General features: G+C 32.8%; 3 protein-coding genes across 5 annotated transcripts; 1 reads left to right on the top strand and 2 right to left on the bottom strand.

Annotated features, from left to right (window-relative positions):
• Positions 1-263: 263 nt before the first annotated feature.
• On the top strand, positions 264-8,616 carry LOC111788095. Of its 3 annotated transcripts, none has more exons than XM_023668275.1 (19): positions 264-464; positions 751-1,187; positions 1,301-1,528; positions 1,903-1,989; positions 2,129-2,218; positions 2,309-2,435; positions 2,727-2,827; positions 3,607-3,775; positions 4,058-4,179; positions 4,903-5,031; positions 5,167-5,265; positions 5,348-5,405; positions 5,493-5,568; positions 5,645-5,774; positions 6,396-6,553; positions 6,734-6,806; positions 6,896-7,087; positions 7,352-7,445; positions 7,538-8,616. In XM_023668275.1, the coding sequence occupies exons 2-19, from the start codon at positions 1,113-1,115 to the stop codon at positions 8,410-8,412; spliced, it is 2,883 nt and encodes a 960-aa protein (XP_023524043.1). In that variant the 5' UTR covers positions 264-464; positions 751-1,112; the 3' UTR covers positions 8,413-8,616. The 3 variants fall into 3 exon arrangements, with proteins under 3 accessions (XP_023524043.1, XP_023524044.1, XP_023524045.1); XM_023668276.1 differs by having other exon boundaries at positions 1,029-1,187; XM_023668277.1 differs by having other exon boundaries at positions 1,098-1,187.
• A 1,768-nt stretch (positions 8,617-10,384) lies between these two features.
• Positions 10,385-10,882, bottom strand: LOC111787625. Its single transcript, XM_023667643.1, has one exon. It carries the CDS (start codon positions 10,880-10,882, stop codon positions 10,385-10,387), a length of 498 nt encoding a protein of 165 aa, XP_023523411.1.
• A 1,288-nt stretch (positions 10,883-12,170) lies between these two features.
• LOC111788274 lies at positions 12,171-13,787 on the bottom strand. Its single transcript, XM_023668590.1, has 2 exons — positions 13,568-13,787; positions 12,171-12,908 (listed from the first exon to the last, which is right to left on the bottom strand). Exons 1-2 carry the CDS (start codon positions 13,739-13,741, stop codon positions 12,360-12,362), a joined length of 723 nt encoding a protein of 240 aa, XP_023524358.1. The 5' UTR covers positions 13,742-13,787; the 3' UTR covers positions 12,171-12,359.
• Between the last annotated feature and the right edge of the window lie 5,021 nt (positions 13,788-18,808).

The raw sequence follows: 18,808 nt of genomic DNA on the forward strand, positions 1-18,808 counted from the left end.
AAATAAGCTTTAAAATTTAGGAGTGAGATTAAAATTAATTTTCATCGAAATACGAATGGTTCCAATCGTACGGCAAAGGGACGGTCGACGTAGCATTTGCAGTTTTTTCCACGTAACTGTATTCACACTGCATGTACCCATTGGGGGCACAAAAAAATCCACGTAAGCAGCCACATGGAAACCAGCAGTCGACGTGTCCATTTATTTGGTCTTAACCGCGGCAAAATGTTCCCATAAATTTATCAAAGTTTCTAAAAGTTACGTGATCAGATTGCAAACCTCATCACCGAACAATTGAAAACGGCAAAATTCTGATCGAATTGTGAAATTTCGATCGCTATTTTCTCGTTTGGTTTTCCATTGTTCTTCCTTTTCGAGGAGTCGCGTTTCGGGATTTTCAGCCTTCCCGTTTGTTTATCGGATTAATTTCATCCTCGGAAGGTTCGAATCATTTCATTTCTCAGGTTGGTGAAGGAATCTTTGCTGTTTTTTTTATGAGTTTAGGCATTATAATGAAGCTGGAATTGTAATGATTATCGTGTTCATGAATTGCATTGATTTTATTTTACGTATACGGCTGTTATCTTGTGATTACCGAAATTTCTATTGTCGCGGAAGTGATTCTATTGTAAATATTCTCCAAATCTATTTTGTTTGTTGAAGTTGATGATTTCTAGGAAGTTCATAGTTATCTGAAATGTGTATGTGTAAAGTCGTTACGTAAAATGTGATGAGCGGTGTTTAATATAGTTGAAATTGGAGAAGACAAGGTGGCTCAACTTATCCTGCAATGAATGGTGTAGTGTAATCATCCATTCCAGTTTCTTAATTTGTTCGCCGCTTAGAGGATTAAGCTTCTGCAATTGACTTTGACGCTACCGGATGAGAAACTAACGATGAACACGAATTTCCATAGAAATGGGCGATGAAGGATTATAGACGAACTTTTTTCAGGCTCGCCAATTTTAAATTGCAAGGATCATTTTCTAATTAGCCTGCTGACTGCAACACAAATTCACTTATTAAAGGGATTTCAGCGTAAAGTTCTATCGTCTTTCAAAGAAAGTGCGAACTAAAGCAATTGTTGTCTTCTCCAGCTTTATTTTTCTCAGATGGCATGGGGCAGCATATACAGAAGAAGAATGAGAGTGTTCACCCTGGCTTTAGTGATATACCTGGATTATAAGGTAAAGTTCCCTGATTCCTGTTTACGCGCAAGAAACCAGTTCATATACCTTTATTTATTTAATTTTTATGCATAAGAATTAAGTTAATTTAGTATTTGTGGGGGTTTTTGAAGGCATTAGAACAAAGAGAGAAGTGGATTAGCAAGTCTAAAAGATCAGCCTTATGGGAAAAGGCACATGAACGTAATGCAAAGCGCTCGTTGAGTTTGATTATAGAGTTGGAAGGTTTGTGGGTGAAATTTGGACAGTATTTATCTACTCGAGCAGATGTTATACCTGATGCCTACATACGCCTCCTCAAACAGTTACAGGACTCTCTTCCTCCTCGTCCTTTACAAGAGGTTATCTTTTATGTTTCTTTTATTTTCGTGACAGAAAACTAATTAATGGATCATCAATGAGACAGGCCTCTGATAGCTATCATGCTCATTCTAATCACATTTCTCAGTTAAACATGCCCTGTTTCTCTTTTGGTTGATTAGTGATGTACGTTTTCCTGCCTTATAAATCTTTTTGGACTAAAAATCTTCGAACATTTCCAATCCTGGATGAAATTGTGCAGTTTCTTATCATGAGATGGTGAGGAAGTTGGTGTCTTCTTCAATTTCTTTTACTACTCGCCATGTTTTGTTTGGCATGCTGAACTTCAGAAGCTTATAGCATTATTTCTCAGATTTCTAATTGGCATATCCTTGATACTTGTGTTTCATGACAGGTTCGTCAGACCATACAGAAAGAGTTGGGGAAACCAATCAGTGATTTGTTTACAAACTTTGTGGAAGCGCCCTTAGCAACTGCATCTGTAAGATCCTCTTACCATAGACAGTTGTAGGGTACAGATGAATCACTAGAGCAGGTTCACATTCAGTAGATATTTTATTTCAAGTGTAGGATTTGCATGTTTGAAAATTCCCTTATTTTATTGCATTTGGTTCTGTCAGATAGCCCAAGTGCACCGAGCAACGTTGCTTGATGGAAGGGAGGTGGTTATCAAAGTGCAACACGAGGGCGTAAAGGCAGTTATATTAGAGGTTTAACATGCTCTATAGATTTGAAGACTTTTGATCAAGACATTTGATAAACCCTCTGCCTGATTGGTAAGCATATGATGGCTGTTTCAGGACCTGAAGAATGCAAAGGCGGTTGTTGATTGGATAGGCTGGGCAGAGCCGCAGTATGACTTTAATCCCATTATAGATGAATGGTGCCGAGAAGCTCCCAAAGAACTTGATTTCAATCTTGAAGCTGGTACGTCTTTTCTGAACTTACTTTAAAAGACATTTCAACTATTGTTGCCGAGTGAAGGACAAAAGCATGTTACCAACAATACCCCTGAATTCAACTTATTGTTTGGCACCTAGCCATGCATGTTATATTGTTTGGTGAAATGGGGCAATAAACATAAATGCCTAATTGGCCAAACTCATTATCTTAGTTTACTTCAGTGCATCTCTGCAATTACAGGCCATAACATTCATTTAAAATTCATGCCACCTAATGCATCTTTTCCTGTTCCTCTTTTCTTATTTCATTTTGTAGAGAACACCAGGACAGTATCTAGAAATCTTGGCTGCACAAACGAATCGGATGGCAATGAAGTCCTCGGGACTGTGAATGTTTCTATACCGGAAGTTATTCAGGTAATTTTCCGGCCTTATAATATCATATTTTCTCAAATGTCTAGATACTATTGAATCAAAATATTATCATGGATTTAAGTACGGATGTAGCACTACTTGAAAGTAATTTGTAGGAAAATTTTATTTGTTACAATATTTAGAGGCCAACATAAATGGAAAATGAAAATATTTCATCTGTCTTAAGGTGTAATGTGGCTGGATGTGCTTTGCATGAAGTATTTTTTTAGTCAACGACTCGACAAGGAGTGCATTTTGCAACTCTATGGTTGATTAATAATTATCTGTTCCTACCATGTAGAACAGACTCAAAAGAGATAAAGAACTACTGAGGAACTTTGCGAAAATGACAGCTTATTTGAGATAAAGATTTCTAAAATTGTCCGTCTAAGTATAGCTTAATAGATAAGTCACCTATTACTATATCTAAAGTTGATGATTCGACCCCATATCCCTACAATTGTTGAACTTAAGAAAATTAGAAATGTAAATTTTATTGTTGTAGGCAGGAAACATTAATCATTTTAAAGGCTTCCCAATTATGTTCTTAGCTTTTATGAAATTTTTTTAAAGGATACGTAGACATCTATGACAAGCAAGTCTACAAAATCAAAGTCATCATCTTAAGGATTGATCTTTGCTCATAACTTAGCAACATGCTTAAAGTTTAGTATATTTTCTCAGCATTTGGAATGGAAAATTTATTGCTTACATGGTTCTGCATACGCATAAGATTTTGTTGCTTGCATAGTCAGCAGTTGTTCTGTGGGTTTCTATGGCAGTCAACAGAGAAAGTTCTAATTTTAGAGTATATGGACGGTATACGCTTAAATGACGCTGCTGACCTGGAAGCTTATGGTATTGACAAACACAAAATTGTTGAAGAAATCACACGAGCTTATGCACACCAAATTTATGTTGATGGATTTTTCAATGGCGACCCTCATCCTGGTACATTTTCATCTATGTGTAGTCATTTTAATGTCACACGAGCTTATGCACACCAAATATAAGAAACTCGAGCATGTTTCTTATAAGCATGAAAAAAATGGAAATGTCTCTGTTAGCTTTTTGCCTTAAATGGAAAAAAAAATTATAATCACGATTTCTGAACCAGACCCTCAGAAATTCAGAAAGCTAGATAATTAAAAGAATCATAAAACTGGTCTTGTGAAAATGTTAGGGATGTGCGATCCCAATACAATAGTTGTGCCTTATCGGTACTTTGTACAGGGAATTTTCTCATCAGCAAGGAGCCTCCTCATCGTCCAATTTTGCTCGACTTTGGGCTTACAAAGAAATTACCTTGCACCATGAAACTAGCTCTGGCAAAGATGTTTTTAGCAGCTGCAGAGGTTTGTATGACATTATGATTTGGGTAAAATATAAAAGCCACGTGTAGTTTCTGCAGTTTTGAAATTAGACCCTCATATATACGATTTCCTTCACATTCATATTTTTAGAATTTGATCCTTTGATTTAGCTTAAATACAATTGTCAATTTAAAAGTTCGATGCATGTCATTCTCTAAGTGCCACATTGCAAGATTGAAGACTTACCGATGTTCGATAATATGAATACACAGTTTATTGAATATTCAAAACATTATCATTGACAGTGAACTGCATAACGTTGATAGTAAACTGTCTGCATTTTACCCTTCTAATGTGTAAGTAAATGTAGACAGTGTTTTGTTTTGCTAACTTTTTTTTAATCAATTTACTTGCAATAATGATTATATATAACATAGCTTGGCCTTCTTATAGACACAAAGGGGAATATCATCCTCCCTGGTTTTTTTAATTCAGTCTTTATCTAGTTGTCTCCTAATGAACATCTAAGACAACTCAAAATACATCTGTGTTTGTTTGTGTGCTCAGACTCCTTAGCTTTCCCTTGTCTATTTGTTTGATAAATTACCACTTGATGCAGTTTGTTAAAAACTTGTAGTATGAGTTTACTATTGTTACTGTAAGACAGCTAATGGTAAGAAAGCTGGTTTGTAGTTCTTCATGGATCCTTTGATTCACATCATTTCATTGAAGGTGGAAATGACTTGTAAACATATTCTTTGATAGGGTGACCACGTTGCTCTTCTATCTTCCTTCGCTGAAATGGGACTTAAGTTGCATCTTGATGTGCCAGAGCAAGCAATGGCGGTGACAAATGTATTCTTTCGAGCAGCAACTGCTGCAAAAGAATCACATGTAAGTGCATGCCAAGCTCTTGAGAGTCATGATTTTCTTGGACGTTTCATACAAATTTTCATTCTCTGATATCTTTCATTATGAGTCCTATGAATATACTAGGTTCATGTTTTTACTTCATCAGTTATTTTACAGGAAACCTTCAAAGCTGCGGCAGAGCAAAGATCGAAGAATCTGAAGGAAATACAAGAAAAAATGAAATTAAATCATAAGGAGGCTAAACGTTTTAATCCTGTAAGTTGATATAGCTTCTAATTATTTATCTATCATGCTTGTCTCGGTGTTTGGTTATGGTGAGAGCCCATCTTTTTTCCAGGTTGATGCATTTCCTAGTGATATTATAATATTTGCACGGGTCCTTAATCTTCTAAGAGGTATTTACATTTTAAACTTCAAATGGTTTTAACTTACAACAGAGTATTTGATTTGTATTTTCTAAACTTTCTAGGGACTTGGTGCAGGTCTTTCCTCCTTGATGGATGTTCGCACAGTATATCTAGATATCATGAGACCGTTTGCTGAATATGTTCTACAAGCGTGAGTTTTTTTCTCGACCTTTGTGTGTTAATGGGGCATCATCATACACTCGCTTGTTTAATATTGGATGTTTCAGAAGCATTAGCAAGGAGCCAAATGTAAATGATCAATGGATCTGGAGAACACCTATTCATTCTGATGTGGAAGATAAGCTGAGACAGCTCTTAATCAAGCTGGGGAATGAGAATAAAATACTTGGAATCCAGGCATGTACCACATCTTGAATATATATACTAATATGTCAAACTGCAGATTAATGCAAAATGTCACTGCGTATTTGCAATGTTTTGATCAATTATTGTATGTGATTTTACAATGTTTTTCATCTGACCTATTACATTCATTACATACAAAAGCAGATATAGCATGCAGCTCAGATTAGCCCTTACCATTCAGCTTTGTGCTTGAATTGAAAAATTTTCAAAATCTAACACGGATTATGGATCCTAAAAATTTATCCGAAGTATCATTCAGTAGTATGCTGCTTCCTTTTCTCAGAATTAGACCATCAGTCAGATTTTAACACTCCTTATAAATGTATAGTTGTATGTATCTATGCCTGCACGTACACATGTATGTGTGGTAGAAGACTGGGATTTATAGACTTGTAACTGCTTGAGCTTATTTATCTTCGCTTTTGCGAGATAAGTCGATTAAGTTTTCCATATTTTCCTTTTGGGTTTGTTAGCTAACATTTTATGGCAAAGCAACAGTTGATTACGAGATTAGTACACTAATAATCTATTGTACATAGCAATTGAAACCTGCCGCTCACACATGCTGTACTGCTATCCATCTCTTATTCAATTATTACACAATTCTGTTAGGTGTGTGCCTACAAAGATGGAGAGGTCATTATTGATACTGCTGCTGGAGTTATGGGTAAATATGATCCTCGTCCAGTTCAACCTGACACTCTTTTTCCAGTGTTCTCTGTGACAAAGGGCATCACAGCTGGAATGTTGCATTGGCTAGTTGATAATGGGTAAGAACATATATTAGCAAGTTGAAGTAAGGTTTACAAGTCCATGTTGTGCCTTCAAAGTTAAAGTGCACTACGTCCTTAGCAATATCGGTCATTTTTTTATGCATATTTTTCTGTCATGGCTGTGTAGTGCCTTCATTTATTGAAACCACTTCTTTCCTCTTATGAATTGTCTTGAAGGAAACTGAAGTTTGAGGAAAATATTGCTAATATTTGGCCGGAATTTGGATCAAATGGTAAAGATATAATAAAGGTATAGAGTCTCCCTCTCCCTCAAGAGGTTGCTTGCTATGTTGTCAGTGAATTTAAAGATATTTTTCCATTCTTGGTTTTCACTTCTAGGTCTATCAAGTGCTTAACCACACTTCAGGTCTGCATAATGCCACGGTCAATGTTAGGGAAAATCCTTCGCTAATTTGTGACTGGGACGAATGTTTGAATTGCATGGCTAAATCAGTGCCAGAGACTGAACCTGGCCAGGAGCAGGTGTATCACTATCTATCCTATGGGTGGCTATGTGGTGGAATCATTGAGGTAATGTGTTTTGTTCAACATATTAACCACTTGTATTTACTTTCATGACTTTTGCATGGTGGAGGTTCAAACATGAGTCCTAGCATTGGCATAGTCTTATTAAGTTCCCATTGGCTGACGGTCTCGGGATCGACAATAATTTTGTTTGTGGTATTACAGAGCAGAACCTGCACACTAAGATAGCTTATGGGCTTGGATACTTGCATATAGCCTAAGATAGCTTATTTTTTGCCTCATTGATTTTAATCTGCTAAAACAAAACAGCACGCAACGGGGAAGAAATTCCAAGAGATTCTTGAAGAAGCATTAGTTAACCCGCTCCATATACAAGGCGAGCTATACATCGGAATCCCTCCCGGTAAATCCTTACTGCATTGTCTCAATCTTTTTGCATTCTTAAGAGGAAGTTATTTTGGTGAGCTATTTTAATTACTCTTTGCTTGTCTCCAGGAGTTGAATCTCGTCTTGCAACACTAACACCAGATCTTAATGATCTACAAAATATCTCTGGGATCGATCCTTCTGAATTGCCCTCCACCTTCCAGCCAACCATGATTGCGCAGCTTGCCAGTACTCTCGCACCTCTATTTAATATGCTCAATACTCGCCGTGCCGTTATACCTGCTGCCAATGGACATTGCTCGGCCCGCGCACTGGCACGTTATTATGCAGCATTGGCTGGTGGCGGTGTGATACCACCACCGCATTCCTCAGCCTCCCAACCAGCTCTTGGAAGCCACCCTCACATCCCTAAATTTCCCTCCGAGAATTCAAAGAAGCAAAAAGCTTCCAGAACTAAGGACATTCATGCCAACTTAAATAATGACCATCAAAAGAACTTGAATTCTACTGAAACCGACGCCAATGGTGGTCTCTTCAGGAATACAAGCAATACTGGTTATACTAGGCTCCTTGATAACAGCAGCAGTAGCAATGCCAATGATCCCAGCACAAGAGCCGACTCGAGGCATGGAACCACTGCAAAAAAGTTCGTAGGAAAAATGTTCAAAGACCCTAGAATTCATGATGCCTTTTTGGGTATAGGCAAATATGAGAATTTCGCCATTCCAAATGGGAAGTTTGGATTAGGATTCTCAAGGTTGAGATCAGATGAAGGTTCTTTTATTGGTTTTGGCCATTCAGGAATGGGCGGATCCACAGGTTTTTGTAATATTGATCACAATTTTGCCATCTCCGTGAACCTCAACAAAATGTCTCTCGGGGGTGTTACTGCCAGCATAGTTCAGTTCGTTTGTTCCGAGCTGAATATCCCGTTACCAGCCGAATTTTCCCCGCTCGTGGTGGCCACTCCTTTGATTAACTGAGGATGAAACAACAAAATTTTCCATAGCCACACAATATATAACTCTTATAGCAACCTCTTTCAATATGGAACAATAATCATGATATGATCAAATTCAAAAATCCTATTATTTACTGCTGGTAACTTGATATGATTACATTAAACAAGAATGACATTATTGTCATTTTCAAAATAAATCATACCTTTCAGGTGGAAAACTTATTCAGGTTGGTGGTCAAAGATTGATGTACAAAAAGCTGGTGGGATCTCACACCTTTAAGTTAATGGTAAGAGATGCCTTTGTTTTGTTCTGTTTTATGTTTTGTTTTTTGGTTCTCTTTTTCCCTCAGACAGAAATGGAAATTCAGTCACCCGATAGTTGAATTGCTTTCTGAGAAAGCGATTACGTTTGTGATAAGGAATATCCATGTGTGGCTACTGCACCAATGTGTTTAATATTCCATAGCGTTGAGGCTTTAGTAAAAGGGAAAGGCAAAAATGAAGAGACTAAGCTTAGAGAACTCAATGATATCTCTTTGTCACTCTAAAGGCCCCTTAACGTTGCTCGTCAAAAGTTATACCCAAATGAAAAGCCTCTCTTTATCACAGCTACGGCTTCGATCCTCGTACATGTAGGTTATGAGCTCACCACGCTTTTATTCTACCATTATAATTTGTGTCGGGTCTTGTAATTTAAAGGTTAAGTCCTAGAAAATATACTACAGTATTTTTACCGTTAAATTTTGGACAAAAACATTGCTTTAAAAGTTTCAAAAATACTCTCAATATTACAAAAATATTTTGCTTGACAGGAAAAAAAAAATATATATATAAAATAATATTTTTTTAATTTTACATTTTAATTATTTTCATAAAAGTGAAAATAAACTGCTAAAGAATAAGAAGAAAAACTTTCTTTATGAACGTGGAAATTGATTAAAAAGAACTGTGAAAAAAGTGAAGCGGAGGTATGATTGGTTGGCGTGTCCGACCAAAACACTGCATTTAAGCTGTTGGATGATGTGTCTGCCACTTCCCTTTTTCCTNTTAAAATATATATATTTTTTAATTTGTAGATCAAATTTTGACGATCTAAATAAAGTTTTGCGTCAAATAAAATTATGATAAAAATTTACTAATAAAATAATATTTTAATAATATATATACTTTTTATTAGGAAATGATTATATTGAGAACCTCTAATACATCAAGGATAACTACGAGAATTTCAAAAATTTCAAAGATTAAGGATCAAATCAATCCCTATAAATATACTAGGAACTATTTGACATATTTAAATTATGTTAAGTATTATTCCATTATCTAAGGAATACAAATATTTGGTTGATTTTGTTTATAATTGACATTAATTAAAACGACACCTAAGTCTATGGTAATTATATGAATAATAAGATATTGATAAGAAATTGATAAATCATGCGACTAAATAATGTATCGATCCAAAGATAAAAAATAGTTTAGACTTCTACCTCATATATTTGAACTAGAAAAGAAAAGCGAACCAGAATTATTAACATATTAATTATAAAACATGTGATTTAATTTATAATATTTGAGTAGTTTTTGTAAAAAAATTTAAAGTTCTTCATGCTTTAACATTTTTCAATTACGTCACTTTATGCTCGTGAATTTTAAAAACGATTTATAATATGATACTTGATGAATTGGCATAAATAAATAAATAATTAAAAAGTTATTTTTTTTTTTCAATTTAAATTGTTAAGCTTAAAATTAATTCTAAAATTCTATTAATTATCAACATCAATTATTGAGAAAATGAAAAATAGCTTAAAATACACAAAAGTAAAATAATTTTACAGAAAGGGTTGAGGATGAAATAAGACACATTTTGGCACATCAATTATTCGCAGTCAAAAGTCTATTTCAAAGCCTAAGAGAGACAGCCAGCTTGCCCTAAATTAAGCGCTCCGATCAATTTACGTACATATATCAAATCAACCATTTACGAAGCCCTAAACATTATTGAGATCACCGTTAGCTTCACCGGCGGCGAGCGTATTCCGTTTCCCGGCGGCGGCGGCGTAGCAAACGATGTCGAGATTGTAAAGCACAGGCACCATGGAAACAGAGCAAACGAAGACCAAAACAGGGCCAAAAATCCAGAGAAGCAACGGCAGGGCGCCGTAGAAGAGGCGGTTTCCGACGGTGTTGAGAAGGAAGCCTTTGTCGAGGAGATCGGAGATGTAATCGGGAGTGACGGCGGTGGCGCCGGCGGGAATGTTGATCAGAATATTAACCTGGTTTATGAATCTGATGGAGAGGGAATGGCAGAAGAAGGAGAAGAGGAATAGTGTGAGCAAAGTCACGTATTTAAGGGCTAACATGAATTCGCCGTGGGCCCCGTAAACGGCGTCGTTTAAAGGCTTTTTTATGCTGTACGTACTGCTGAGAACTGCCGCTAAGCCCGTACAGAGAAGAATGGAAGTGGTGGCCATTAGGGTGCATCCCATTATCGTGTTCCTCAGTGATTGGACGGCTAGGATGTTCTTCTTCTCATTATCCTGCCAATTTTCAACCCAAAAATAATTATATTTTTTTAAAAAACCTCTAATTCTAGCTATAAGCTTATAACTATNTTTTCATAAGGAATATTGTTGTTATTTTTTTGTTTTTCACTTAGAATTTTTTTTCTTCATTTTTCTTATTATATTCAGAGAAGACTAAAATGAGATTTATTTATTTATTTATTTATGTGCATAAGACTTCACAACTTATAGCCCGTAGGAATATGTTTATTTTCTCCTAAAATTGGTTTTATTAATTTTCCTTAATATTTTTTCCTAATTAAGAAAACATAATTTTAATTGTTTATAAACAAGACCACTTTAACATTAATTAGGAAAATATTTTATTCATATAAATTAGAGACATTATTTTCTTTTAGATATTATCGATTTAAACTTTATTCTTAATATATTAAAAATGTTCAAGTAAACCCTTCCATATAATAAATAATAGAAAGTTGGTCATGTGTCCGAACTTAAAATATATATATTTTTTAATTTGTAGATCAAATTTTGACGATCTAAATAAAGTTTTGCGTCAAATAAAATTATGATAAAAATTTACTAATAAAATAATATTTTAATAATATATATACTTTTTATTAGGAAATGATTATATTGAGAACCTCTAATACATCAAGGATAACTACGAGAATTTCAAAAATTTCAAAGATTAAGGATCAAATCAATCCCTATAAATATACTAGGAACTATTTGACATATTTAAATTATGTTAAGTATTATTCCATTATCTAAGGAATACAAATATTTGGTTGATTTTGTTTATAATTGACATTAATTAAAACGACACCTAAGTCTATGGTAATTATATGAATAATAAGATATTGATAAGAAATTGATAAATCATGCGACTAAATAATGTATCGATCCAAAGATAAAAAATAGTTTAGACTTCTACCTCATATATTTGAACTAGAAAAGAAAAGCGAACCAGAATTATTAACATATTAATTATAAAACATGTGATTTAATTTATAATATTTGAGTAGTTTTTGTAAAAAAATTTAAAGTTCTTCATGCTTTAACATTTTTCAATTACGTCACTTTATGCTCGTGAATTTTAAAAACGATTTATAATATGATACTTGATGAATTGGCATAAATAAATAAATAATTAAAAAGTTATTTTTTTTTTTCAATTTAAATTGTTAAGCTTAAAATTAATTCTAAAATTCTATTAATTATCAACATCAATTATTGAGAAAATGAAAAATAGCTTAAAATACACAAAAGTAAAATAATTTTACAGAAAGGGTTGAGGATGAAATAAGACACATTTTGGCACATCAATTATTCGCAGTCAAAAGTCTATTTCAAAGCCTAAGAGAGACAGCCAGCTTGCCCTAAATTAAGCGCTCCGATCAATTTACGTACATATATCAAATCAACCATTTACGAAGCCCTAAACATTATTGAGATCACCGTTAGCTTCACCGGCGGCGAGCGTATTCCGTTTCCCGGCGGCGGCGGCGTAGCAAACGATGTCGAGATTGTAAAGCACAGGCACCATGGAAACAGAGCAAACGAAGACCAAAACAGGGCCAAAAATCCAGAGAAGCAACGGCAGGGCGCCGTAGAAGAGGCGGTTTCCGACGGTGTTGAGAAGGAAGCCTTTGTCGAGGAGATCGGAGATGTAATCGGGAGTGACGGCGGTGGCGCCGGCGGGAATGTTGATCAGAATATTAACCTGGTTTATGAATCTGATGGAGAGGGAATGGCAGAAGAAGGAGAAGAGGAATAGTGTGAGCAAAGTCACGTATTTAAGGGCTAACATGAATTCGCCGTGGGCCCCGTAAACGGCGTCGTTTAAAGGCTTTTTTATGCTGTACGTACTGCTGAGAACTGCCGCTAAGCCCGTACAGAGAAGAATGGAAGTGGTGGCCATTAGGGTGCATCCCATTATCGTGTTCCTCAGTGATTGGACGGCTAGGATGTTCTTCTTCTCATTATCCTGCCAATTTTCAACCCAAAAATAATTATATTTTTTTAAAAAACCTCTAATTCTAGCTATAAGCTTATAACTATTAATATATAATTTGAACGTTTAAAAACTATTTTTTTTTTTTAATTCCAAGAATACACAGAAACTCAAATTGATCGACTGTGACCCATCTGATCATACATATCTATTTATAAAAGATTAGAGCTTCTTTGATCGTCTGGACGCCTTAATATCAAGGAATCCGTCGTTTATCTTCTTCTCTTCATCTATGATAGTTGTTTAAGTCATCCCAAACAGATGAACCGGAACAAACTAAAGATCGTAAGGTTAATTTTACCAATAAGACCCTAACATGAATCAACAAAATGGGGTATTCTTCTTTTCATCTACGAGAGTTGTCTACTTCATCCCGAACAGATGAACAGGAACAAGCTAAAGATCGTAAAGTTAATTTCACCAATAAGATCCTAACACAAATCAACAAAAATTGAGTTTTCTTCTTTTTCATCAATGAGAGCTATCTTCCTCATCTCGAACGAACGAACAGGAACAAGCTTAAGAACATAAGGCTAATTTTATCAAGAACAGACGAACGTGAACCGAGAGAGGAGGAAGAAGTTAATATAAAGTTAAAAAAGAGAGAAAGGAAAGAGATAAGAGATAAAGACCTGTAAAATGGTAGAGATCCAAAAACGCCTAGCATTAGTGTTAATACCAATGAGAGTTGTGAAAGGCTGAGTCCGAACTCGGTGCCAAAGCCATGCATGATATCCACAGCTTATCAATGACCCCAAAGGAACCAATATTACATCCAAATAACAGCTCCTCCACTCCGCCACCATTATTATTATTTTTCTTTATTATTATTCTTATAATTATCCCACTCTCTTCCCCCTTCAAATAACAAACCCCTTATATATATATATATATATATATTTATAAAGAAAAAAGAGAGCGATCAAGGCAATGGACGCATGTGGACTTGATTGAAGACGTAATTCAGTGGTCAAGAAATTAAAACACCTTTTATTTTTATTTTTTATTTTTTTATTTTTTATTTTCTTCCCAAAGTTTTAAAAGCAAAAATAAATAAATAAATAAAAGTACTTTTTCCTCCCTCTATTTTCCTTTATCTCTCTCCAAATTTCTCGCCTTTGTGGGGAGAGTTTTGTCCTTTTATGCTACTTTTAATTCACTACATTTTTCTAATTAAATTTTAATTATGTTGGATGAGTGTAGATGATTCTAATTTTAGTTCAATCATTAATTAATTAATTTGGTATTTTTAGTGGGAGTAGGAAGATATATAATTCAAAATAAACTTTTGAATACACGTCATCCATCACTCAAGAATCTCGAGTAAATTATATTTTTTCAGCTACTACTAGGTCTCGATAAAGATCATGAGTNAAACAGAGCAAACGAAGACCAAAACAGGGCCAAAAATCCAGAGAAGCAACGGCAGGGCGCCGTAGAAGAGGCGGTTTCCGACGGTGTTGAGAAGGAAGCCTTTGTCGAGGAGATCGGAGATGTAATCGGGAGTGACGGCGGTGGCGCCGGCGGGAATGTTGATCAGAATATTAACCTGGNGTGGATAGGTTCGGAGATTTAGGGTTTAGGAGATAAGAGCACGAAGTATATGATGTTGATAAGTTCAAATTGAGTCGATATATTTTTTTTTTTTTGTAATTTTTTTTGGGTTTAATTTTGATTTTAATTTATTGATGGGTTTATTTTCATATAATTTTTAAGTTAAAAAAATGAAATAATAAAATATAATTAAGTTTAATAATTTTGATTGAATTTACCAAACACTTTGGGCTAATTTTTTGCGTTCTGAGCTCTCTATTTCCTATTAATAATGCTTAAAAAAGGGAATTTTGTTGGGCACATAATTAAAGTGACCTTAAAATTTTGAAGTATACACGTATGTGTTAAACAGTTGCAACATCTTCTTTGGTGAGTCGTGGAATCAGCCTATTTTGAGCAATTGTTAGGGAAACGTATAGGATATTTTATATGAAAGTGTTATTTAATTTGTTTTAATTCAATTTAGTTTTGATAGTTTACAATCGAGCGATGAGCGTATTCAGCTGGCTACTTGTAGCCCGAGTCTTAGAGACGTTGAGTCAAAACCCAACGTACTGTAGCTTCGTGTCACTAACTTTTCAATTGAGCATAATGACCAATTGTGCGAATCAACAACTGTTCTCGAACTAGGTCGAGTAGGGTAAACTACCCTGTTTCATTCTATATTAGTGGATGAACAATATTGAAGGATAAAAACATCGCTATTGTAAGATCCTACTTCGGTAAAAGTGAAAATTTCTCTCCCGAATACGCATTTTAAAATTTTGAAGGGAAACCCGAGAGAAAATACTCAAAACAATATCTACTAGCGGTGAGCTTGGATCGTTACAGTTATGAATACTTGGTTGCAACAAGCTAATAATCTATGAACTTTTTTTTTTTTTCGTCCACCCACTATGGGTTGAGCACCGATGACTCATCTTCAACATTCGGGTCGTCGTCATTCATCTAAAGTCTTACGAACATTTTTGGATGGGATAGTAGGATATCCACGATCAATAAATTTAGACCGCTTCTAAAAGTTTGTGGATTTAATTAATCAATTATTATTTTTCAATTTTAAGTAACAAATAACTCAAAAATAATAAAATTGTGTAATTATTTAGGAGACTCCAAAATATTTATTAAAAAAGAAAATACAAGCTTTTAATAATTAAAAGCTTTAACTATATAATATAATAAAATAATGCATTTAGTGTATGATAGAGCAAACCAATGACAAAAATAGTAAATGCTAATTGGCACCAATTAATGAAGGAAAATTATTATCCCCTTGAAAAAGGAGATCCACTACCAAGAGACCTTTTTTACATTGCTATTATTATTATTATTATTATTATTTTACAGAAATGTTATAATTAAATATTAAGCCATTTATCTTTAATAATATATATACATAATACAAAACACTTTTCCTATTTAATAATTAATTCAAAACAAAGTCACTCTATATATATAATTAATAATTAAAGATGTTTTTAAAATTAAAAAAAAAAGTTTGAAAATTCAATAATATTTTTTAAACAAATTTTACAAATTATAGGTATTTTTTAAAACTCTTTTAAAAGTCGATGGTATTTTTAAAATAAAGTATTAATGGTTTCGATCCAAAATTAATTATTAATTTTTTTTAAAAATAATTTAAGAATATTATTGAAACTTTTAAAAATTTATGGAGTTTTTTTAGAGAAGTAAGATTCACTCGCATTCTTATTAATTTAGCTTTATATATATATATATATATTATTTATTTAGTTAGTTAGTTTTTAACTAAAAATATTTAAGACACATTTTGTAAGTTTTATTTTGAGAAAATCAATAGACATTTTAAGTTTTTTTTTTCTTTTTTATATAATTATAAAGTAGAGCAGGAATATAAATAAACGTATGCATACTGTTTTCTAATAATTAATGTAAGAGGAATATTCTAACTAAATTATTATATGATACTTTAAATAAATAAATAAAAAAGACGTTTTTTTAATTAAAAAAATGTTTCTTACTAATAAGTGTTATTTATACTTGAAATTATTGTTATTTTTATAGTTTATATAATATTTTTAAGTGCTAGAATTATGGAAAATATAAAAATTAAAACATAATTAATTTTAACTAACTGTAATATTAAAAAAAATTATTGAGACAATAGATGTTGATTTAATAATCTGATCAACGAGATTCGAACTCCGGGATGAGCTCGATCGATAATTATATAATGAAAAAATCTTGCACCAATGTGGTGTTTTGACGTACACTCTAATGTTTAAAACAATGACATGTGTCGAGATTGCACATACAGTTTTCTCATCTCAAAAATCGACATGCTCCTCCATCCAGCTCCCAACCAAGATATCTTAGGCTCGATTTGCTACAAAGCGGGTTNTTAGTTTTTTTTTTTTTTTTTTTTTTGAGGTTTTAAAAATATTTTTAATAAAAACATTAAAAATAAATTAAACAAACTTAAAAAAATGAGAATATATCATTGGCTATTTTTGACATTATAAATGTGACGGAAAATGAATGTAAGGTAAAGTATAAGTGCACGAAAGGCTAAGAATTTGGGGCATTAAGTGGCCGACAATTGTTTCCACACAACCCAATATTATCAGCTTTCCTAAATGCTATACATCTCTTCAAGTCATTAGAAGGGTCTATTCCTCTTTAAATTAATAATTGTACATTTTTTTTCAACTAATTAAAAATTAAATTTTAATCAAAATCTAAAGCTCGAAATCGTTAAATTAAATAAAAAAATTAATTACTTTAAAATTAAGGTAAAAGGGGATCGAATTAGAGTTGAACTTGAATCGCATGAATCGAGGAGGTAGTGGTCATAGTTGTAGGGTACACGGGTGACCACAATCGAGGCCAACTATAGATTTAGGCTTCGGACCAAATCCCTTTTATTCGCTCCCAATTCTCATTACATTTTAGTCTACTTTAATCAATTTTAGACGTTTTTGTTTTATCGAGATCTTTGATCAAGTATAACTCAATGGATAAAATATCGATTACATCTAACCTATAATATTAATTAATGAATTTGAAGTTTAATATTGTTATTTTATTTTTAACATATTAATTTTCATTACTAAGAATATTACTTTCTAATAGATTATGGTTTAAAAAATCATTAACAATAATATTATTTAAATATATTTAATGAATAATAAAATATATACGAGGGTAAAGTTGGAATTTTGTAAAAATTTAAAAATTTTGAAGAAAAAAAAAAGATTCCATGATCAATCACATGCACTAATCTAGCTAAATTTAATGCAATGCTTTTAATTAAAATTAAAATGTTAATTTAGCAAAAATTTAATTATGGAGTTTTTTTAGTGTATAAATTTTTTTTTTTTTTTTTCATATATAGAATTAATTTGTTTTCCATATTTTATAATTCGATTATTAATAATGGTTTATAATTTATATAGTAAAGATCTTTCAAAAAAATAATATATAGTAACAACCATATTCTGATTAATGGAAATATGAAAAATAATAATGAATAATTAATATTTATGGATATTATTTGTTATAAATTAGCTTCTTAATTAAGGAAAAAGATGAAGAGAATGAGAGATTGAATTAGGGCTTACTTCACTTAGACCATCAGCATCCTTTTCAGCCCAGCCCATCTGACAGGGGACCAGCCAGAACGAAGCACGTGCTCGGCACTCCATCAGTCCATCTGAACCAGAAGCACGTGACCACTTTTTTCCCTTTCCATTTAATAATAATAATCCATTAATGAAATTTACGATTTTTTGATGAAAATAATATATATATATTTATTTATTTATGTAAATTATTAAATAAATCGTTTAATAAATGTGGGTAATTTTTATATTTATTTGATAAGTATATATTTATATTGGATATTTTTTTAAAAAATTATGTGGGATTCATTTGACTCTAATTAATCGAGTCATATTAAATATTTAAAGTTGTGTTCAATGTATTATTAGTTTTTTAAAACAAATTTAATACCCATGTAATTTAATTTTGAAATTGTGAAATTAAGATTATATTACATTTATAAAATAAAAAATATATTTCACTTTACCAAAAAATTATATTATATATAATTAATATTATTTTTGATATTTCACTTAACACAACCATAAAGTTAAATGTTAAATTATAAATATTTATAAAATGTCAAAAATAATATATATATAATATTTAAGAAGAAAATAATATTTTAATCACCGTCCACAATTCATCGTGTCTCTGTCCTCCTCGCTTGATACTGACTGATTGTACACATGTGTGGTATTTGCTTAATTTGGTCACTGACCAAGTGGCTTCCTTAT

Source organism: Cucurbita pepo, chromosome LG02, assembly GCF_002806865.2.
Source record: "Cucurbita pepo subsp. pepo cultivar mu-cu-16 chromosome LG02, ASM280686v2, whole genome shotgun sequence".
NCBI classification, from domain to species: Eukaryota; Viridiplantae; Streptophyta; class Magnoliopsida; order Cucurbitales; family Cucurbitaceae; genus Cucurbita; species Cucurbita pepo.

Excerpts from the sequence above, each read along its gene's own strand:
- LOC111788095 (XM_023668275.1), top strand. The coding sequence starts at position 1,113 with ATGGCATGGGGCAGCATATACAGAAGAAGAATGAGAGTGTTCACCCTG. Across the intron at positions 5,266-5,347 it reads AGGCTAAACGTTTTAATCCT|GTTGATGCATTTCCTAGTGA; the intron begins GTAAGTTGATAT and ends TCTTTTTTCCAG. Across the intron at positions 5,569-5,644 it reads GCTGAATATGTTCTACAAGC|AAGCATTAGCAAGGAGCCAA; the intron begins GTGAGTTTTTTT and ends TGGATGTTTCAG.
- LOC111787625 (XM_023667643.1), bottom strand. The coding sequence starts at position 10,882 with ATGGGATGCACCCTAATGGCCACCACTTCCATTCTTCTCTGTACGGGC.
- LOC111788274 (XM_023668590.1), bottom strand. The coding sequence starts at position 13,741 with ATGGTGGCGGAGTGGAGGAGCTGTTATTTGGATGTAATATTGGTTCCT. Across the intron at positions 12,909-13,567 it reads GGATCTCTACCATTTTACAG|GATAATGAGAAGAAGAACAT; the intron begins GTCTTTATCTCT and ends GAAAATTGGCAG.